Consider the following 21,969-nt stretch of genomic DNA (forward strand, 5'->3'; position numbering starts at 1 on the left):
TTAAGCGTCTGCCTTCGGCTCGGGTCATGGTCCCGGGGTCCTGGGATCGAGCCCCGCGTCGGGCTCCCTACTCCGCGGGAAGCCTGCCTCTCCCTCTCCCTCTGCCTGCAGCTCCCCCTGCTTGTGCCCTCCCTCTGTCAAATAAATAAATAAAACCTTAAAAAAAAAATGCACTTGCTGAATGCTTCTCACGCTAGGCTTCGGTGCCCTCCTCATAAGTGGGAGTAACAGTAGTGGTGTCACTGGGTTGTGCTGAGAATTAATTGAAACAACGCATCACGGCACGCCCCTCTATACTTCTCCTCCCGCTTGGCTCCTCTCAGGACCAGACGTTGGGAGCATCCCTTGGGCAAGCACTGTTCTTTCTACTCTGTATAAATGTGCTCCCTGCTTGCACAGCTCTGTTGTGCATCTTATTATTGCCATTTATCATAAGGGGAAACTAAGTCAGAGAGGCAAAATCGTTTCCCAAGGGGACACCCTGGCACTGGGCTGTTATTAATTATTAATTATTATTATTATTATTATTGGTGGTGGTGATATTCAGAGTCGTGTTGAGGTTTGCCTCTTTTCCTGGGGGTCTTACTGGGAATCAGCAAGGGGTTGTAATCTTATGAATACAAGTAAGCACACCAGGTCTAATGAAACCTCCTGGCCCTTGGCCAGGGCAGGACTCGGGATCTCTGTCAGCAAGATTCTGTCCCAAACTCATAAATCGCACGCAGAGAGAGTATGTGTCTCTCCCCTCCTGCAGCCTTGCTCGCTTGCTTCACCTCTCTGCTGCCCTCTCCCTGTCTTCCCTGCAGGCTGGAGGCTCGTCCAGACACCCAGAGACAGTCGATACCTTTGTACTTATTTCCTCAAATAAGCAATCAGAGCAATCAGAGGGAGTGCTGTTTACAGAAACCACAGGGCAGGGTCCCTGCTAAGCACCACAAGCGGTCATCTGCTGAACTTCAGCCACTTGTGGTCACCGTTCCTGCTCCAGATACCGTGCAGCCGACACTCTGGGCGCTGGGTCCCCGAGCCTGCGTGTGCAGAGCTGGCCCGCCCTGCCGCGGAGAGCCTCGCGCTCAAGCCCGGTGCCCCAGCCTTTCCCACGGTGGTGGCTGCTGCCCGGTTTTCATGCACGAACCACCTGCCTCTCGCATGCACCTGTCGAGGTTATGCTAGGGACGCCCTCTCACGCCTCCAAGGACCCCGCCGAACCTCCAGGGGCGGCTCTAGGGCTTGGATAGCTGTCTTGGCTCAGATGGCTTCTCACCGCTCTCTCACTGATTTGGGGTGCAGTCCTTGGATCTGAACACACTGAAGCTGGACTTGTGTTTCCAGCACCAACTAAGTAGGGACCTCAAGCTGTTACTTAAACCAACTGCTCTGGGCGATGTGGCACGCCCCTGGAAAAGACACGTCCGGTGGGGGTTCTTACGCATGGCATCCCACCCATGACGAATAGGCTGTGTCACCCACCTTCTAAGATGCTGGTGCAGCCAACCCCAAACTTGAGTTGCACTGGACACACATTCTTGGCACCTGCTTTGCTCTGTCTGCCTGCCTGCCTTTGGGTTGGACCGGCCTCTGCCCGTAAGTGCCCTGGAGTCCATGGTCAGCTGTCCCTCCTCTATCCTGTGAGCAGCCTTACGACCAGCTTGCCCCGAGTGGGGTGGCCTGAGGGCCAGGCCAGCACAATGAAAAGCTAATGACATACGACGCTGTGTATTTGCGTGGTGTCTGTTGTCTTCACAATCTCATCGGGTAACTGAAGCCAAGAAAAGAAGCGCGCTGTGGACATGAGTATGAATAATAAGAAGCTCTCTTTTTAATGTTTAAAAAGGTGTTCCTGATGCTTTTGCAAGGTTCCAAGAAGCAATCGGGGGCTGAGTTGGAGCTGCAGGACCAGAAGCCTCCAGAGCGTGCTCCTGGCTACTGTAAGTACAGGGTATTGCTTTGCATTTCTGCCACACGGATAATGCTGACATCCTTCCCTCGAAAGCCCTCGTGTAAAGGTCCAATGAAAGGGCCTGGAGAGTGTGACTGGAGAGACAGGGTACTATTCAGAGGCAGAGAGCTGAAGGTTTCATCCTGCCTTGTATAAAACAATGGTGTGTTTAGGGGGCAGCTTTATCTCTTTTTCAGAGCCGAATTTATCATGGTAGCGATTCCTTTTTTTTTTTTTAAGATTTTATTTATTTATTTACTTGAGAGAGAGAGAGCGAGTAAGCACAGAGGGAGAAGGAGAGGGAGAAGCTGAGCAGGGAGCCTGATGCAGGACTCGATCCCAGGACCCTGGGATCATGACTTGAGCCGAAGGCAGATGCTTCACTGACTGAGCCCCCCAGACACGCCTGTGTGCTGGCTTTTTGCAGGCATATATTTTTTCTGGGGTAGGTGCCGAGGAGTGGAATTGCTGGATTTTGTGTTTACCTGTTTGATGGATGGACGGCTGCACTGTTATTTTCCGTGGCCACACACTTGACATCCCCCCAGCACGACGCGGGTCCAGTTCTGTCCTTGCACAACAGCTCTTGGGATTACCTGTGCTTTGGACCACAGACAGCTCCGTGGGTGTGGGGCGCTAGCCCGCGGTGGTTCTGACTTGCATTCCCCCGATGGCTGAGAATGTCGACGATCTTTTCGTGAGCTTACCGGTGTTTGCGCATCTTCTTGGAAGAAAAGTCTATTCAGATCTTTTACCCATTTTTAAGATTGGGCTAATTTGATTTATGGGATTGTAAGAAGTGTGATGTGAACTGTGGGTTTTTCATAGATGCCTTTTATGAAGTTGTGGAAGTTCCTATTTATTGCTGGTTTGATGAGAGGTTTTATCATGAAAGGGTGGTGAGTATTGCCAAATGTTTTCTCTGCATCTGTTGAGATAATTGTGTGGTTTTTTGGCTTTATTTATTGATGTGATATATTAGAAGAATTGATTTTTAGATGTTAAACCAGCATTTCATTGACCAATTCAGACAAATTCCACTTGGTTTCTTGGTATATAATTCTTTTAATGGATTGATGGATTTGATTTGTTAGTATTTTGTTGGGGTTTTTGAATCTATATTTGTAACAAGTATTGGGTCTATAGTTCTGTTTTGTTTTGTTTTTCTGTTGATATCTTTGTCTGGGATTGCTATCATGGTATTACCCCATAGAGTGAGCTGAGAAGTATTTCCTTTTCTTGTATTTTTTGGCAGTGTTTATGAAGAATTCATTCTTTAAATGTTTGGTAGAATTTGCCAGTGAAGCCATCTGGGCCTGATTTTTCTTTGCGGGTAGTTTTTTTTTTTAAATAATATTTTGGGGCTCCTGGGTGGCTCAGTAGGTTAAATGGCTGACTCTTGGTTTGGGCTTAGGTCATGATCTCAGGGTTGTGAGATTGGGCTCCATGTTGGGTTTTGTCCTCAGTGGAGAGTCTGCTTGAGATTCTCTCGCTCCCTCTCCCTCTGTCCCCCTTCCAACCCCCTATGCGCTCTTTTTCTCTCTCATGGATAAATAAATCTTTAAAAAATTCATATATTAGTTTCTTTACTTATCATACTTCTATTCAGGTTATTTATTTGTTCCTGGATCAGTTTCGATGTTTTGCGTCTTTCTAGGAATGCATCCACGTCATGTGAGGTGCCTGATTTATTGGCGTACACCTGTCTATAGCATCCATTGATGATCCCTCTTATTTAGCTCGGATCAGTAGGAACAATCCTCTTTCATTTCTGTGTCTAAAAATGTACACCTTCTCTCCTTTTCTTGGTTAATCTAGCTAACCTGTGGTCAATGTTGTTAATCTTCTTGGACAATCAGCTTCTATTTTCAGTGATACTCTATTGGCTTTCTAGTTTCTGGGTCATTAATTTCAGCTGTGATTTTTATTATTTCCTTCCTTTGGCTCCCTTTAGATTTGGGTTGCTCTTCTTCTCCTGATTGGAGATCTTTCTTCTTTTATACCAGCATTTACAACTGTAAATTCCCCTTTGCACACTGCTTCCATGAGTCCCATGGTTTTGGGATCTCATATCTTCACTTTTATTTATCTACAAGTATTTACTTACTTTCCCTTTGGTTTCTTCTTTGGTTCATTGGTTTTTTAAGATTATGTTTTTATTTTTTAACATTTTTGAAAAAAATATTTATTTGTTTAAGTCATTTCCACACCCAACGTGGGGCTTGAACTCACAGGGTTGAGGGTCTCCCACTCTTCTGATTGAGCCAGCCAGGCACCCCTATGATTATGTTTTTAAATTTCCACATATTTATCAGTCTCCCAAATTTCTTTTTGTCATTAAAGTCCAATATCGTTCTACTGGGACCAGAGGAAAAATTGTTGTACGATTTTAAACCTTTTTTAATTTATTAAGGCATGCTTTATGGGCTAGAATATGGTCCATCTGGAGAGAGCTCCTGGTATCCTGGAGAGGACTGTGTATCTCTTGTGATGGGTGGTGGGTCCTGTCGATGACCCTCGTGTCCATGTTGTCTACATGGCTGTTCAAGTGTGCTCTGTCTTATCCATTAATGAAAGTTGCATGATGTTGTTTCTGACTCATTGCTGGATTGTCTGTTCTGCCCGTTACTTCGGTCAGATTTTGTCTCATGTGTTTTAGGGCTCTTCAGTTGCATAAATCATACTTTTTGTCTCTTCCCGATGGGAGGCTTGTTTTGTATCTTTTGTAGGTGTTTTCCTTGTTGTATTCTTCTTGACCCTTTTAGTCCTTGCTCACACTGTATCTGATGAACCACTTTCTCAAGAATGTCATGGAACTTCCTTGGATTCTGGTAGTATTCCTCCATTAGCTCAAATCCAGATCGCTTTGAGATCTCAAACGAAATCTCTTCTCTGTTTGTGGTTCTGCAGAGATGGTGGGGGGGCAGAGGGGACCCCACCATGAAGCTTTCTAGAAGCCCTCTGCTTCGGTCGAATAGCTCTCTGAGACAGAGTGGTAATTTTTATTCTATTCTTTATGCGGAGGGTTTATTAGTGGAAGAGAATGTCGAATAATTGGTAAATAAATGAGTGCATTGTTCATATTTATTTATTTATTTACTCACGTATTTACTGGGGTACAATATACAAAATACGAATTTCACTGTTTTCAGGTGTACTGTTCTTGGCATCAAGTACGTCCACATTATTTTGCAACCATGACCACCGTGCATCTACAGAGCTCTTTCGCAGCCTCCAACCCAAACTGTATGCAGTAATGGCTAGCTCCCCCAGCCCTCCTCCTAACCCCTGGCAGCCACCATTCTACTTCTGGTCTGTATGACTTCCACCTGCTCTAGTTACGTCATACTAGAGGAGTTGGGCAATATTTGCTCTCTTGTGATGGGCTTATTTCCACTAGCATAATGGCTTTAAGGTTCACCTGCAATGTAGTACGTGTCAGAATTTGTCAGATGCAGAAGACAGGGTATGTGGGCAGCGTCCCAGAGTTTCCAGGCCTCTCCGGGAGCCACTCTCCCTGGATTTCCAAGTGTTCACCAACCTGGAAGCTCTCTGAACCCTGTCCTTTGGGGTTTATTACGGAGGCTTCATTACACAGGCATGATTGATGAAATCATCGGCTATTGGTGATTGATTCAACCTCCAGCCCTGCTCCAGTCCCGGGAGCTCAAGGGGAAGGGAGTGAAAGTTCCAATCCTGTAATTAGGTGGTGGTTCCCCTGGCCCTTAGTTTGGTGAGTTCTAGAAGTCACCACATTAAGCTCATTAACATAACAACAGACACCCTGTTGCTGTAATCACTTAGGAAAATCCAAAGGTCCTAGGAGCTCTGTAAGAAATGGACAAAGACCAAATACACATTTCATATTATAAATCACAGTATCACAGTACCACCAACCCTTATCAGGGCTCTCTCCAGGCTCATTCAGCTTGTTGGCAGAATTCAGTTCCTTGTGGTTTTAGAACTGAGGTCCACACGTGTTGACTGGCTGTCTGTTGGATTTGCTCTCCAGTTCCTAGAAGTCATCCTGGAATCTTAGCCACATGGTTCCCTTACAACGGGACATGTTTCTTCTTCAAAGTCAGCTGGAGATTCTCTGTTTGGATTAGCTTAAAGGCAACCAGTTAGAGACTAGATCCACCAAAACTTTTCACTTTTTTTGTGTGTTATTGTTGGGGTAATGGCCACATGTTCAAGGTCTTACCCATACTCAAGGGGAGGTGATTGGAAACTTCTATGAAGTAGGAGTGATTGGGGAGCCGTTTTAGACTTATCCCTACCAAAACCATTACTAGAATATGCTACACTGAATTCCCCTGCATGCTTTTTAGCCATTTAAATTTCTCGTTTTACAACACGGTTGTTGTTTACCTTCGCTCATGAATGTTACGTTTTTGAAGAACAGTGTCTTAAATTTGTTTTGCTAACTTCCAGTGCTTATGTCTTACCGCAAATGGTGTATTTCTTGATCACACTATTCGATAAATTTTTCCACGGTACACAACTGTGTCATCACCACCTGGGTCGTGGTAGAACATTCCCAGAGTCTGGCCGGGCCCCTCTACCCTGTCCAAGTCAGACTCCATCCCCCAGAGGTGATGCTCCCACCTTCCAGTAATTGTGCATTTTGTTAGATGTCATGTAAATGGCATCATTTTGTATGCATGGGAGTCTGTGGTGTTTCCTTGTTATCCATTTATGTTTTTGCATGTGTCATTTCTTCATAGTCATATTCTACTGTACATATCCTAATTTGTCTCTCTCTTTCACCATGTGTATACAAATTTTACTTCAACTGGGCATACACATTATTTTCTCTTTTTATTATTAGCATTTTACCTAAAGGGTTTCACTTCTGAGCATTCATTTCTTTTAAGGTACATTAGTTAATGACTTTCTTATGTAAGAGAGAATTTAAGGAAAATATGATTATGTTCTCATAAACATTTTGTCATCATTGAGAACTCAGGGTAATTTACATTGGAAATGTATTGCCTACGTACATCGTCTTCATTATGGTTATGCACCTGGTTAAAAAAAAATGATAATTTCATGTTCTGAATTTGGGGCACATTATGAAAATCCATGCAGATATGTTAGAAAAAAACATGTGCCAAAAAAGCTAATGTTATGTGAAAAGGAGTTGTATTTTAAATTTAAAAAAGAACCTCAAGGGAAGGAACATTATAGTATTTTTTATTACCATTGTAAAATATGATCTAAAAATGCAATTTTATTTATCATTCAAATTACAAATTATGGAACTGGAAAATACATCATTAAAAAATCTATTTAAGTGTTTCATTACTAAAAAAGACGTGAGACCAGGATGCATTAAAACAAATTTGGTATGAGCTTGCCTGCATTTGCCAATTTTATTGTATTCTGCAAATCTTCCCGTGAAGCTCAACAGGAGATATCCACCTAAGTGAAATTTATATTATTTAACAGATAGGACTTCATCAAAATGCTTGATCAGGATTTTGGAGAGAGTGTGTATTAATGTCTTCTGGGTAGAGTGCTTTCGTCACTTTTGGTGACATGACATGACCCACACTAGAGAGGGGAAGTTTCTAGAATAATCACTTACAGGGTGCCTGGGTGGCTCAGTTGGTTAAGTGACTGCCTTCGGCTCAGGTCGTGATCCTGGAGTCCCTGGATCGAGTCCCACATTGGGCTCCTGGCTCAGCGGGGAGCCTGCTTCTCCCTCTGACCCTATCCCCTCTCATGCTGTTTCTCTCTCTCGCTCTCTCTCAAATAAATAAATAAATAAAATCTTTAAACATATTAGTTCATTTATTTAAAAAAAAAAATCACTTACAAAACCTTTCTCCTCCTATTGGTACCCTCAGAAATTACTTTTTTTAATGATTTCTGCTCCAGGCCGTTCCTGCCTGTGGACACCCCTGCCCTCCACACTCGCCATATGTCTTTAGAAACAGTCTTCTAAAGGGCTAGCTCTCAAATAACTCACTTGTTGCTCCTCCGAGAAATTGATGGAGGCCAAATAAAATAGAAAATAGATATTTGTTAAACGTAGGGACCCTAGTAGCACCACAGAAATGAGTTATGAAGACCAACGCCTGGAACGGCATGTTCGTCCTTGGGCATGCCATGTGGGCTGTGGAAGTCACTCCTCGGAGCACGGGGCCATTGATTAGCTGCCTGCAGCATGTTGGACCTCATGATCGGCACTCTCTGTGCATTTTCTCACTTAATCCTCCTGGTCAGTTTGGAAATAGGTTTTCCTGCCACTGTTACTTGGGTGTGGACACCAAGCTGTAGAGAAATTGGGTCCAGCACGAAACTCCCACCTGGGCACAGCACCAGCTCCTGCCATCTCTTTGAGTCTGTCCCTTTTCTGCAAAGGCTTTTCCAAGCCCCCCAGCTAGTGTTTCTCATAATGTTTGAAAGAGGCATGGGTGACCGGATTAACCCCTTGATATCCCAAAAGATGTAGTGATCTCAGATCATAATGATGACCTACAGAATTTGTTAGCACACAGATTACGGAGCCTCACCCCCTGATTTTCTGATACAGTGGCTCTTGGGTGGGGCCTGAGAACTTGCATTTCTCACAGGCTCCCAGGCGGTACTGTGGGTCCAGGCAGTACCCCTTGACACCCGCTGCTTTGGTGTGATAGCTGAAGGAGAATTCTATTTAGAATCACAAATTCTGGGTCTGTTCTCTTTCTCTTGATTCCCAGAGGCATGCTGGTGTTGTGGACTGAACTATGTCCCCCCACCCCAAATTTGTATGTGGAACCCCCAGTACCTCAGCATGTGACGTATTTGGAGATATAGGATCTTGGAAGGGTAATTGGGGTAACATGAGGTGATATGAGTGGGTCCTAACCCAGTCTGACTGGTGTCCTTATAAGAAGGGGAGATTGGGCACAGAGATAGCAAGGCTGTGTGCCCACAGTGGGGAAAACCCCAGGGGGGACCATCTGCCAGCCAAGGGGGAGGCTTCAGAGGAAGCCAACCCTGCAGGCAGGCACCCTGAACTTGGTCTTCTAGCCTCCTGACTGAAATGTAAATTTCTGCAGCTTAAGTGGCTAGGTCTTGGTGCTTTGAAGTGGCAGCCTGACAGTCCATCACAACTGGGCAGGACGTTCCCTTGCTGGACTCACACACACCAGAGGGGTCTGGCTAGTAGACTGCGAGCCCCTGGCAGCTCGGTGACAACCTCTGCGCTTATGCTGTTAACTGACCTGGTGTGACAGCCAGTCCCACATGGGCTCGGATCATGAATCCCCTTGTCTTGGCTGTGCCAAGCAGTTAGTGGCCCTTCTTCTGTATTCCTATGGCTGATTTCTTTGGTGTCTGTTTTCTGCCAGGGGATCCTGCACTCTAGCCACCCTCGTTTGCAAGCTGAGTAGCAGGTTCTTTCTCTCTCTCTCTCTTTTTTAAGATTTTTATTTATTTATTTGAGAGAGAGAGAGAGAGAGAGAGAGAGAGAGAGAAAGAGAACATGAGTAGGAAGTAGAGGCAGAGGGAGAGGGAGAAGCAGACTCCCCAGTGAGCAGGGAGCCCGAAACGGGACTCAATCCCAGGATGCTGAGATCATGACCTGAGCCGGAGGGCAGACACTCAACCAACTGAGCCACCCAAGTGCCCCTGGTAGTTCTGTTTTTGATTTGTTGAGGACCCTCCATACTCTTGTCCACAGTGGCTGCACCAGTTTGCATTTCCACCAATAGTGCATGAGGGGTCCACTTTCTCCTCATTCCCAACAAAAGCTTCTGCAAGCAAAGGATTTGGTAGAATGAAAAGGAAATCCACTAACTGGGAAAAAGTATTTGCAAACCATATCCAATATGGGGTTAATATGCAAAGTATATCAGGAACTCCTATAACTCAATAGCAAAAAGATAAGTAGCCTGATTAAAAAATGGGCGAAGCACTTGAACAGTTTTCCAAAGAAAATGTCCATCCAAAGATGGACAACAGGTGCATGAAAGATGCTCAGCGTCACTCATTATCAGGGAAATGGAGATCCAAACCCCAGTGAGACATCACCTCGCACCTGTTAGGATGGCAGTCATCCAAAAAAAAAAAAGAAGAAGAAGAAGAAGAAGAAGAAGAAGAAGAAGAAGAAGAAAACATGGATGCTTATTGAAATGGCAGAATCTTAGGCCCAACTTCCATAAATTTTAGTTCTGAGACTTAGACATCTACAGGTTTTAACAAGCACCCTAATATCCTTTGATTCAGGTGGGCTGTGGCCACCACTATGAGAAACATCCAGTTAGAGTCTTGTCAAACTCAAAGTTCAGGTGAACAGTCACAGATCCTTCTGATACCGTTTTCCATGCCTTTCTTGTCTCCTCCCTCTCCCCTCCTCTCCTCCCTCTCCCCTCCTCTCCTTCCCTCCCCTCCTTCCCTCCCTCCCTCCCTCCCTCCCTGTGTCCCTCCCTCCTTCAGTCCCGAAGCCTTACCCCACCATGTGAGGTCTGAGGTTGCAGTGAATTTCTCAGCCTTGGTTCGTCAGTACCACTTTACCTAAAATATTCTCCTTTTTCTCCCACAACGTAATCCTGCATGTTTCATTCCTAATTGCTACTTCTTATGGTGATGGAAAGCAATTTGGCAGTGATTAATCTGAAGGGTCTGCAGCCTCTCGTTTGCTTTTTAAGACAATCCTGTTTGAACAGACTCTCCCATGCGGGGAGCCTGTAATTCTCTGTCTCTTCAAAGTGCTGTACCAGATTCCGCATGTGTCTCGTAGGCTGAGCCACGGTGTTCGATCTGGAGTGCTGTCTTTTCTGCTTTGTCCACCTTTCCTCAAATTTCAAAAACCGCCTTCCCCACAAGCAAGGTGGGGAGGAAACGTGCCTGCTGCCAATTATACATGCCAAGGAAGGTTTGTTTTCCAAGTTAGCTGAAATCAGCAGACAGCTCATGGCAGGGTGCTTTGCAAAAAGCAGTCTGCCAAAATAAAAATGGGATTGAAATACACTCGGGCAGCGTAAATGATGCTGGCAGGTGCCAGGAAGCAGCGGCTTCTGTCAGGGGCTCTGAGGAGTCAAGGAGGCAGGGGAGAGGCCCTGAGGCTTGCAGATCAGAGCTGCCCGAGAAAGCCCCTGAGGCTGGGGAGGGAGACTTCCCAGCCTTGCTCCCTGAATTGAAATCTCCCCTTCTTGTGGAATATTCCACAAAGAAGTTGCTTCCTTCATCTCACATATGGTCCTCGCCTCACCCATACTGCTGGAGACACTGGGCCAGTTGAGGCAGGAGTAGCTCTGGGCAACCTTTATTAGCACCTCTGTTGTAGGGGTCAAGGGCAGGCCTCCCAAATCGGGCCACTTTGGCATATTGAATGTGTGTTTTTTTAAAAGATTTTATTTATTTGAGAGAGAGACAGAGAGCACGAGCAGGGGGAGGAGCAGAAGGAGATGAGAAGCAGACTCCCCGCTGAGCAGGGAGCCCGATGCAGGGCTCGATCCAAGGACCCCAGGATCATGACCTGAGCCGAAGGCAGTCATTTAACCAACAGAGCCACCCAGGCGCCCTGCCTTTTAGTTTTTAAACAAATGGAAGGTTTGCATCATGCACATCTCTGGGCACCATTTTTCCAAGAACATTTGCTCACTTTGGGTCTCTGTGTCACATTTTGGTGATTCTTGGAGTATTTCAATATGTCAAACCTTTTCATTATTATTATTTTGTTAGGGTAATCTGTGATCAGTGATCTTGGATGTGACTATTATAATTGTCTTGGGGCACCATGAATTGTGCCCTTTTATGAGGCTGAACTTAATTGGCAAATGTTCCACTGGACAGCCTGTCCCCCATCCCTCTCCCTCTCCTCGGCCTCCCAAATCTGCAAGACACAGCAAGATTGAAATCAGGTCACTTAATATTCCTTACAAGGGCCTCTAAGTGTTTAAGTGACAGAAAGAGTCACATATATCTCGCTTTAAGTCAGAAGCGAGAAATGATTAAGCTTAGTGAGAAAGGCATGTTGAAAGCCAAGATAGTCCGAAGGCTAAACCTCTTGCACCAATGAACCAAGTTGTAGATGCAAAGAAGTTCTTGAAGGAAATACAGAGCGCTATTCCAGTGAACACACAAATGATAAGAAAGCACAACAGCCTTCTTGTTGACATGGAGAAAGTTTTAGAGGTCTGGATAGAAGATCAAAGCAGCCACTACATTCCCTTAAGCCAAAGCCCAATCCAAAGCAAGGCCCTGATTCTTCAGTTCTGTGAAGGCTGAGGGAGGTGAGGAGGCTGCAGAGGAATAGCTGGGAGCTCACAGAGGTGGGTTCATAAGGTTTAAGGAAAGAAGCATCTCACAGGGGAGTAGCAGGTGCTGATGGAGAAGCTGCAGCAAGTCATCCAGAAGATCCGGCTGAGGGAATTCACGAAGGTGGCTCTGCTCAACAACAGACTTTCAGTGTAGATGGAACAGCCTTCTATTGGAAGCAGATGCCACCTAGGATTTTCATAGCTGGAGAGGAGAAGTCAATGTCTGGCTGACTGCTGTTAGGGGCTAATACAGCTGGTGACTTGAAGTTGAAGCTAATGCTCATTGACCATTCTGAAAATCCCAGGGCCCTTAAGAGTTTTGTTAAATCTACTCTGCCTATGCTCTAGAAATAAAACCACAAAGCCTGGATGATGGTGCATGTGTTTACAACATGGTTTCCTGGATCTTTTAAGCCCACTGTTGAGACCTATTGCTCAGAAAGAAACTACTCCTTTCAAAACATGACTGACTGCTCATAGACAATACTCCTGGTTGCCTGAGAACTCTGATGGAGATATTCAGCAAGATTAATGCCATTTTCTTTCTTTTTTTTTTTTCTTAAAGATTTTATTTATTTATTTGAGAGAGAGAGAATGAGAGAGAGCACATGAGAGGGGGGAGGGTCAGAGGGAGAAGCAGACTCCCTGCCAAGCAGGGAGCCCGATGCGGGACTCGATCCAGGGACTCCAGGATCATGACCTGAGCCGAAGGCAGTCACTTAACCAACTGAGCCACCCAGGCGCCCCGATTAATGCCATTTTCATGCCTGCTAATGCCACATCCATTCTGCAGCACATGAAATAGGGAGTAATTTTGACATTCACATTTAAAACATTTAGGAATACAGTTCATAAAGCTGTACTTGTCATAGAGAGTGATTCCTCTGATGGATCTCTGCAAAGCAATTGAAAACCTTCTGGAAAGAATTCACCACTCTACATACCATTAGGAACATTTGTGACTCATGGGAAGATGTCAAAATACCAACACGAGCAAGAGTTTGGCAGAAGTTGACTCCAGCCCTCACCAGTGACTTTGAGGGGTTCAGGACATCAGTGGGGAAGGTCACAGCAGGTGTGGTGGAAACAGCAAGAGACCTAGAATCAAAAGTGGAGCTGGAAGATGGGGCTGATTTGCTGCATCTCATGATCAAACTTGAACGGATTAGGACTTCGTTTTTAGGGATGAGCAAAGAAAGTGTTTCTTGAGACGGAATCCACTCCTGGTGAAGACGCTGTGAAGACTTTGAAATGTCAACAAAGGATTTAGGATCTCTCATGCACTTAGTTGATAAAGCAGTAGGGGGGTTTGAGATAGCAGACTTGAATTTGGAAAGAAGTTCTGTGGGTAAAATGCTATCCGACAGCATTTCGTGCTACCGGGAAAGCATTCGCAAGAGGAAGAGTCAATCAATGGAGCAAAGTTCATTGTTGTCTTATTTTAAGAAATGCCATGGCCACCCTCACCTTCAGCCACCACCACCCTGATCGGCCAGCACCCACCAACACCGAGGCATAATCCTCCACCAACAAAAATATTATGATGGTCTGAAAGCGCAGAGGATGGTTAGCATTTTTTTAGCAATAATGTACTTCTAAATTAAGGGAAGTATGTTTTTTTAGACCTAATACTACCACGCACTTAATAGTGTAAATATATCTTTATATGCACTGGAAAATGAAAAAAATTGTTTGACTCACTTTATTTCGATATTCACTGTATTGGGGGGGTCTGGAACTGAACCCACAATGTGCCATATGCCTATAATTAACACCTATTCCCGAGGAAGCGTACTGTGACATTTTCCAGACAGCTCACCCGATTCTATCTCGCTGGGTTGGTGAGAAGAGATGAAATGATTTCAGCCCTTTTCTGTCTGCTAATGATTTGGAATCCCAGATCATGACTGGGGTGTCATAGAAAATATCTGTAATACCCTGTCCTTAACCAGCTTACCATATTTCTGTCTCAGAATCTACGTGCGTTAAGATTCTTTCTATTCTCAGAACAACCGCCCACACTGGTTACCCTCCCAACCTCTCCGCAAACACATGTTTACTTTGGGAATTCCTGGCATCGGAAGCCTCCTTGGAGATGCTTTCCACACACCGTTGTACACGTTATGCCATGTTGTTCAGGTTGAATTGACACATTTTGTGACATGTTTGACTCTTATATGAGATTAAGAGTCGAGAATGCTATTCACAGAGATAACCGAAGGACCCAGGATAGACTTTACACATAGTAAATACTCACTGTGTTTTAGTCTCCAAATTTAACTTAGTTCAGAAACTCTCCTGAACTGGGTGTATTTATAAATAAGTGAAAGGTTTCAATTATATTTTTACTATTTTTTTCAATGATATGATTTTTTAAGTTTCATCTCTAAAATTCTGTAACTCAGTAAGCAGAAAATGATAGTTTCTTTTTGAAGATTTTATTTATTTATTTGAGAGAGAGAGAGAACACGAGCAGGGGAAGGGGCAGAGGGAGAGGGAGAAGCAGGCTTCCTGCTGAGCAGGGAGCCTGACACGGGGCTCAATCCCAGGACCCTGAGATCGTGACCTGAGCCAAAGGCAGATGCTTAACCGCTTACTGACTGAGCCACCCAGGCGCCCCAGAAAGTGATACAGTTTCTATTTCATAAAACTGTGCTTCATTTCCTGAATATATATACAGTCTTTGCAAAACAATTACTGACTACAAAATGCATAAATATTTATTGTTGAAAAAACCCAGAAAATGGTGAAGAAAATTAAAGTAGCCATGTTCTCAGCACAGAAAGAAATATAAATTGTACATTTTTAAGAAGGTTGAAATGCTTATACCACTTTAACTTTTTGAACTAAGAAAAACACACTTTGTCAAATAGTATATAGAGTATCGAAAGAAAGCATTTCATAAAAGAACTTTCCACTATGGGGTGCCTGGGTGGCTCAATCCATTAAGTGTCCGACTCCCGGTTTCTGCTCAGGTCATGATCTCAGGGTCGTGGGATTGAGTCCCTCATGGGGCTCTGTGCTGGGTGTGAAGCCTACTTGCGATTCTCTCCCTCTCCATCTCTCCCCACTTGCACAAATGCACGCGCACTCTCAAATAAATAAATAAATCTTTTTTTTTTTTAAAGATTTTATTTATTTATTTGACAGAGACAGACACAGCGAGAGAGGGAACACAAGCAGGGGGAGTGGGAGAGGGAGAAGCAGGCTTCCCCCAGAGCAGGGAGCCCGATGTGGGACTTGATCCCAGGACCCCAGGATCATGACCTGAGCTGAAGGCAGTCGCTTAACCAACTGAGCCACCCAGGCGCCCTAAATAAATCTTTTTTTTAAAAAAAGAACTTTTCACTGGAAGTACATTTACCAAAACACTAACTTTTACAGCTTAATATTAGTATATTTAGTAAGTTCTATTAATTCTATGTGTTATTTTGTAACACTTTTTCATTTGGCGTATTATGAATATTTTCCTATAATTACATATTTAATGCTTTAATCCTACCTCGTTTTTTGGCTAATACATGCTGTTGATATTTTGGGTCCTACTCCTCCATCCACCCCCCTCCCCATTTTATTGAGTCATGTTTGTGTATAGACATTTTTTTCAAAACATGATATAAGCTTATCTTATATTGCTTTATTCACCAACTCTGTGTAATAAACATCGTCCCCATCAGCGAGCCCTCATCCGTACTAGTCCCTGAAGTACAGTAATCCACCGTACATAGAGTTGTGTTGTAAACTGCTCAATCAGTCCCCATTTGTTTCCAACAATTATCTACTATATACAATAATCTACTATATTATGTAAGATGTAATAAACCACCTTATTTGATATATTTGATGAATTTCCATTTTTTATATTTTTTAAAAACTTATTATTTGAGAGAGAGAGAGAGCACGTGCACGTGTGCACATGAGTGGGGGGTGGGGCAGAGGGAGAGAGAATCTCAAGTGGACTCCACACTTAGTGCGGAGCCTGACGCAGGGCTTGATCTCAGGACCCTGAGATCACAACCTGAGCTGAAGCCAACATTCAGATGCTTGACCAACTGAGCCACCCAGGCACCCCATTTTTTTTTTTTTAATAATATAACTGTTGGATTGGGAGTCACTGATCAAAGATGGTTCATAGTTGTTTCCCACAGAAAGACCATGCTCATCTGTTCTGCTAGCATAGAATAAGAAAGCCCATTTCTTTAAACACGCAATAATATTAGGTATTAATGTGATTTTTATTTTATTTTATTATTTATTTATTTTTTGAAGATTTTGTATATTTATTTGACAGAGAGAGATACAGCGAGAGAGGAAACACAAGCAGGGGGAGTGGGAGAGGGAGAAGCAGGCTTCCCGCTGAGCAGAGAGCCCGATGCGGGGCTCGATCCCAAGACCCTGGGATCGTGACCCGAGCCGAAGGCAGACGCTTAACCACTGAGCCACCCAGGAGCCACCTTAATGTGATTTTTAATCTTTACCATATTGATGATCTGAAAATTTCATTGTTGCCCTATTTTCTAATATATATATGGGCTCTCCCTTAGATTTTTTTTAATGAACTACATATTCATGCATGCTATTTGCCCACTTTTTGTTTGGGGTATTCATTTTTTAAAAATTGACTTGAAGGCATTACATTTGTGATACTTTGTTTTAAAAGCTTCAAGAACATTTAGAGGAATCCAGTAATGCAAAGATCATGTTCTGGGGTGCATGCTAAGTCCTTGATATTTTAAGGTATGCCCCACAAGGTATTAATGTTTAAATAACTGAAGCCACTAGACAAAAAAAAAAGAAAGAAAGAAATAAAAAAAAAAAAAAGAAAGAAAAGAAAAGAAAGAAAGAAAAAAGAATTAAATCTTTGGACATTTTTCCTAAGTAATTTGATGGTTGGGGTAAATGGGAATGTCTAATTATGGATGTCACTGGATTCTTTAAATAGAATTACACTCATAAGTCAAATAAGACAATTCATAACAATTTGGTCCGGCATTTTAATTTTGTCTGTTAAATTATTCATATGAATACTTTTATGGGTTTAGCCATAAATATTTGATTGGTGGTTCCTTCATGACCATAAACTATCTCAGTCCTTTATTTTTCTCATTTATGTTCAGTGAACATATGGGAAGGTGGGGAGAATTTATTTTTCTTAATAATGAGAAACGTCTTTCCCCACAGACTTATTGAACCTGTCTGATGAGCATTTACAATGGCTGGAGGTCAACATTATACCTGTTCTGGTAGTTTCACAAGGGTGGTAATAAGAATCCTCATTACCTAGAGGGAAAATATAAGTCTCTATCTTACAGCTGAGGGAACTGACGTTCAGAGAGGTTGGAAATTTTCCAGAAGTCGCACAACATGTTGGTGGCTGAGTCTGGATTCCGGTCCAGGTCTATGTAGACTGAAAGATGGAACCTTCGCAGTCCCCTGGTGATTGTCGTGACTGGTCCTCTCTGAGCAAAGCCAGTGGGCAAATAAATGGCCATTCTCTGAGTGTGCCCCTCCATCGGCAGGCAAATTTAGGAGGTAGATTCCAACACCCAGAAAGCCATGTTCTGCTTCTGTTTTCTATGCACCTGGCTGCATAGACGAAACCTTCCCTGGTGTAAAGAGGTGTCTGTATGCACTATGTGGTGCAGACATGTTTGAGCAGGTGCAAGATCCGGCAGGCAGCTTAGTGTGGGCAGCTAGATGGGGATGTTTGAAGATGTTTTTTATAGGCGACGTCGTGGGGTGTGGCTTTTGGTGGATGATGACCCATGGCTTAGTGGGGTCATAGCCATCACACCTACCAGTGATCTTTCAATTCCTCTTGACCCTAAACAGAGGGAGACATGCTTCTCTGCTAGAGAAAGGATTAGGAGCATCATCTGTTCCAATGAGGTGACGCTGGGTGGGCCCCTGGATAGCGCCTGGATGGGGGCTGCTCACCAGAGGACCACGCCAATTAGAAGCCTGACATTTTCAGCCCCGTCCTTATCGTCCAGGGAGGGGAGAGGAGCTGGACATGGAGTTCAGGGTGGATCATGTCTGCGTGATGAAACTTCCATAAAATCCCAATAAAAGGGGCTTCCAGGGAGGTCCCAGGAGGTGCTGGGAATGTGCTAGATGCCCCTGCATCCCTTCCCGCGTACCTCGCGGACATCACCTCCATCTGGCTGTTCATCTGTGTCTTCTATCCTATTCCTTCATAAGCTGACAAACATAAGAACCTGTTTCTCTGAGTTCTGTGAAACACTCTGGCACATTAGTCAAACCCGAGGCACGGGTCATGGGAGACTCTGATCTACAGTCAGTTACTCGGAAGCACAGGTGACAAGCTGGGCTTGTGGTTGGCGTCTCAAGTGGGGGAGGGGTAGTCCTGTATGACTGAGCCCTTACCTGTGAGGGTCCCACACTCTCCAGGGAGATGGTGTCCAAAGCGAGTTGGATTGTAGGACACCCAGCTGGTGTCATGGAGAATCGCTTGATGTGTGGGGAAAAGCCCCACGTTTGGTGACCAGAAGCATCAGAAGTGATGGGTTCTCTGTGAAGGTAAAGGGGCGCCCGGGTGGCTCAGTTGGTTAAGCATCTGCCTTCAGCTCAGGTCATGATCTCAGGGTCCTGGGATTGAGCCCCACGTCGTGCTCCCTGCTCAGTGGGGAGCCTTCTTCTCCCTCTCTCCCTCTGTCTCTCTGTCTCTTTATCAAACAAATAAATAAAATCTTTAAAAAAAAAAAAGGAGACTCACAGGGAGGATGGAGGAGGGAGGACCTGGGCCTTACTCTACTCAGGAGGGAGACTGAACTGACTTCTGGTACAGATCCCCCACACATCCCCCGGGACTCACTGTCCCTAAGCGTCCTTGGTACCAACCCTTTCGGCTCTGCCCACACAGATCGCAACACTGGATTACACTGTGTTGGGGCATTTCTTTACATTTTTCTCTCAGCCCCTATGTGATGTCTTCTTTGAGGACAAAGCCGGAATAGCCCAGAACCTGCCCTAAGACACTGACTCACTCCATACGTATGTGACAAAAGAAGGAGTTAGTCCACAAATGCATTTTTATCCCCAGCTGCTCCTCTCTGGCTCTGTGCTCACTGCTCTTATAAATAATTTATCTTTCAAAATGGTCGTTTCTTTCAAAATGATTTCTTTGGGGGATTTTAAATGTATTTGCTGTGCTTTATTAACTGTATTTCCATTTGGTATTTGTCAGCAATGCAATCAATTTAGCATACCTGGCCTCTTAGAAGGCCACCTTTCTCATACAAATACTTCATGCTGGGTTTTCTGGAATACTTTGCAAGGGATTGCAAGGACGAGCGTGGGCATGGCTGCGTCCCTCCTTTGGACACGGATCAGGGCTTCAGACCTTGGGTTTGCCTCTCGTTTTCCTCCGGTTTTGTCATCCCCACACTGGACGTGAGAGCTGCCTGCGCCCGCTGCTTGGCCTGCCCTGGGACAGGTTTATTGCAGCTGCTTCCATGTGGTCCCCAGGTGGCCCCTCACAGAGAGACCCGGCAAGGGGAGCAGGACGTCCCCGACATGCGCTCATGCCCTGCTGTCCAGCCTCCCCTTCTGGGCACTGCTCGCTGAGGTCTGGTCTCAGGGTTGGCCGTGGAAGGAGGGGAGGGCCAGATGGCTGAAGCCTGGAGGGCCAAGGGGGCTCACTTGGAGCTGGAGACGCGCCCCAGGAGGCCATGCTGGCCTCCTCTTCACCAGGGACGCCCCCACTGGGCAGGGGGAATAGGCCCCGGGGCTGGGGGATGATGCCTCCTGACCCTGAGCTGGACGTGACCTGGGGCATCTTTAGGAAGGACCCGACTGTGAGAACAGAGAGGTATAGCAGGAGAAGGGAGGCAGTAGAGGGGGCTGGCCCCGTTTGCACCCTTCTACCCCCTCCGGCGTGCGCCTGGGGAGACAGAGATCCCACAGCTCTTGGGTTTGGAATCCACACTCGGGAGCACGCTGCATTTTCACCAACAAAACAAGCTCAAGGCTCCCTTCAGAAGCAGGATCAGAGAGGGATCCACAGGAGAACTCCGTCCTTGCCCCGTCAGGTCACAAGATGTCCTGTGCATATTAATTTCCAGTGTCCCGCTCAGTGTGGGAGTCAGAAGCGGGATGCTCCTGCACCACGAGCTGCCAGGGCCGTCTGTAAGCACCTGGAGGAACCCCCAGAACCCGGGCTGTGTGTGTGTGTGTGTGTGTGTGTCCCCTGGCCTCAGGTTGGCTGCATGTTCCTGTCTCTGCAGGTGGCGCCCCGGCAGGGACCCCGCCCGCGGGGGGCAGCCCGCGGCCTCTGGCTCAGGCCAGGGCCCTCCTGGTCAAGAGGCTCTGGCACACGTGCCGGGCCTGGAAAGTCACCCTCTCCAACCTGCTGCTGCCCGTCCTCTTCGTGGCCTTGGCCATGGCCTTGTTCATGGTGAGGCCTCTGGCCACTGACTACCCTCCCCTCAAACTAACACCGGGCCATTACGACAGGGCCGAAGCTTACTTTTTCAGGTAAGAACCTTTTTTCCCTCCTCTTTTACTTCCCAGTTATGTCAGGGTTATGAATAGCAGTAGCTTTGATCCTTTTTAAAAAAAAATACTTTATTTATTTATTTGGGAGTGAGAGAGAGAGAGCACACAGGAGCAGGGGGGAGGGGCAGAGGGAGAAGCAGGTTCCCCGCCGAGCAGGGAGCTGGATGTGGATGCGGGACTCGATCCCAGGACCCCGGGATCACGACCTGAGCCGAAGGCACACGCTTCACCGACCGAGCCCCCCAGGCGCCCCAGCAGCTTTGATACTTTTAAGAATCTCGACTACACATGAGGTTTCATGATTTTAGAGCACTGGCTCGAGAGGGTAAGCTCATGGACTGTAGCAAACCCTGTATCTACCGTGTTTTTCCTACTCATGCCTACGTGCCTACGATCGAGTTTAACTCCTAAATCAGGCACAGCCAGAGACTAACAAGAGCGATAGCCGAAGACTTGTGACAACAGACTCTCTACAGTTACACGCATGTGGGCTCTCTGAGTAGCTTGCGGTCCTGTGCCCGCCCTAGTTCTTGCGCTGATGTGATGAGATCAGGTGAGTAGCCTGAAGGTCTGTCTGGAGGAGTAGCTGCTCCAGCCCGCGGGCGATCCGCACCCAAAACCGCGGATGTGAGGGATTATTGTGTTTCACAGAACCTTCCAGGCTTGCTCTGGGACAGCCACCAGGAGCTGCACGCCCCTCTCTGCAGAGACATGTCTGACGTTTCTCTCGGGGGTGGGAATGAGCCCATGCGCACCCCCAGGCTAGAGGAGGTCCAGTACATTCAGAGTTTTCCAGCCAGATGAATTTGCAAAGGATGTTCTCAGGGGTTTAGTTTTACTACCGGGGGCCTGACCGAAGGACCTGAGCTGGTTCCCCCGCCAAGACTGAGGCGAGCATCTCCCCTGAGCTCTGCCCCAGGCGGGGGGCATCATTGCCCTGAACGCGGATCGGCACAGGTGGCTCATGGTGTGGAGGACACAATGAGCTCTACCTTTGTCAAATACTTATCTTTACTAAAATAACGAGCTTAATTAGCTAGACTCTTCGTGCTTGCTAATATTTGTCACTTTTACGACGGTGTGTAATTTGGAATTAGGTTTAAACAAATAGAGGCAGAGAAGGCAACATCGATTATAAACTGTCTGGGTCCTTTGTTTAATTGTACTCTTTCCTCTGTGTGTCCTTATGCTCCGTAGAGTCTGGGTTTAACCCACGAAGAGAATCCTGCAATTTCTCTATTTGGAGAAATGTGTACAGGT

General features: G+C 45.7%; 1 protein-coding gene across 1 annotated transcript in view; it reads left to right on the forward strand.

Moving 5' to 3' along the window:
• ABCA13 (ATP binding cassette subfamily A member 13) overlaps positions 1-21,969 on the forward strand; it is a 372,949-nt gene that overhangs the window by 197,785 nt on the left and 153,195 nt on the right. The window contains exons 42-43 of the mRNA XM_035026542.1: positions 1,835-1,928; positions 20,439-20,688. Coding sequence (XP_034882433.1) covers positions 1,835-1,928; positions 20,439-20,688 — 344 coding nt within the window. The remainder of the gene's footprint in view (positions 1-1,834; positions 1,929-20,438; positions 20,689-21,969) is intronic.

Source organism: Mirounga leonina, unplaced genomic scaffold (assembly GCF_011800145.1).
Source record: "Mirounga leonina isolate KUSES-001 unplaced genomic scaffold, KU_Mleo_1.0 Mir_199, whole genome shotgun sequence".
Taxonomy (NCBI): Eukaryota; Metazoa; Chordata; class Mammalia; order Carnivora; family Phocidae; genus Mirounga; species Mirounga leonina.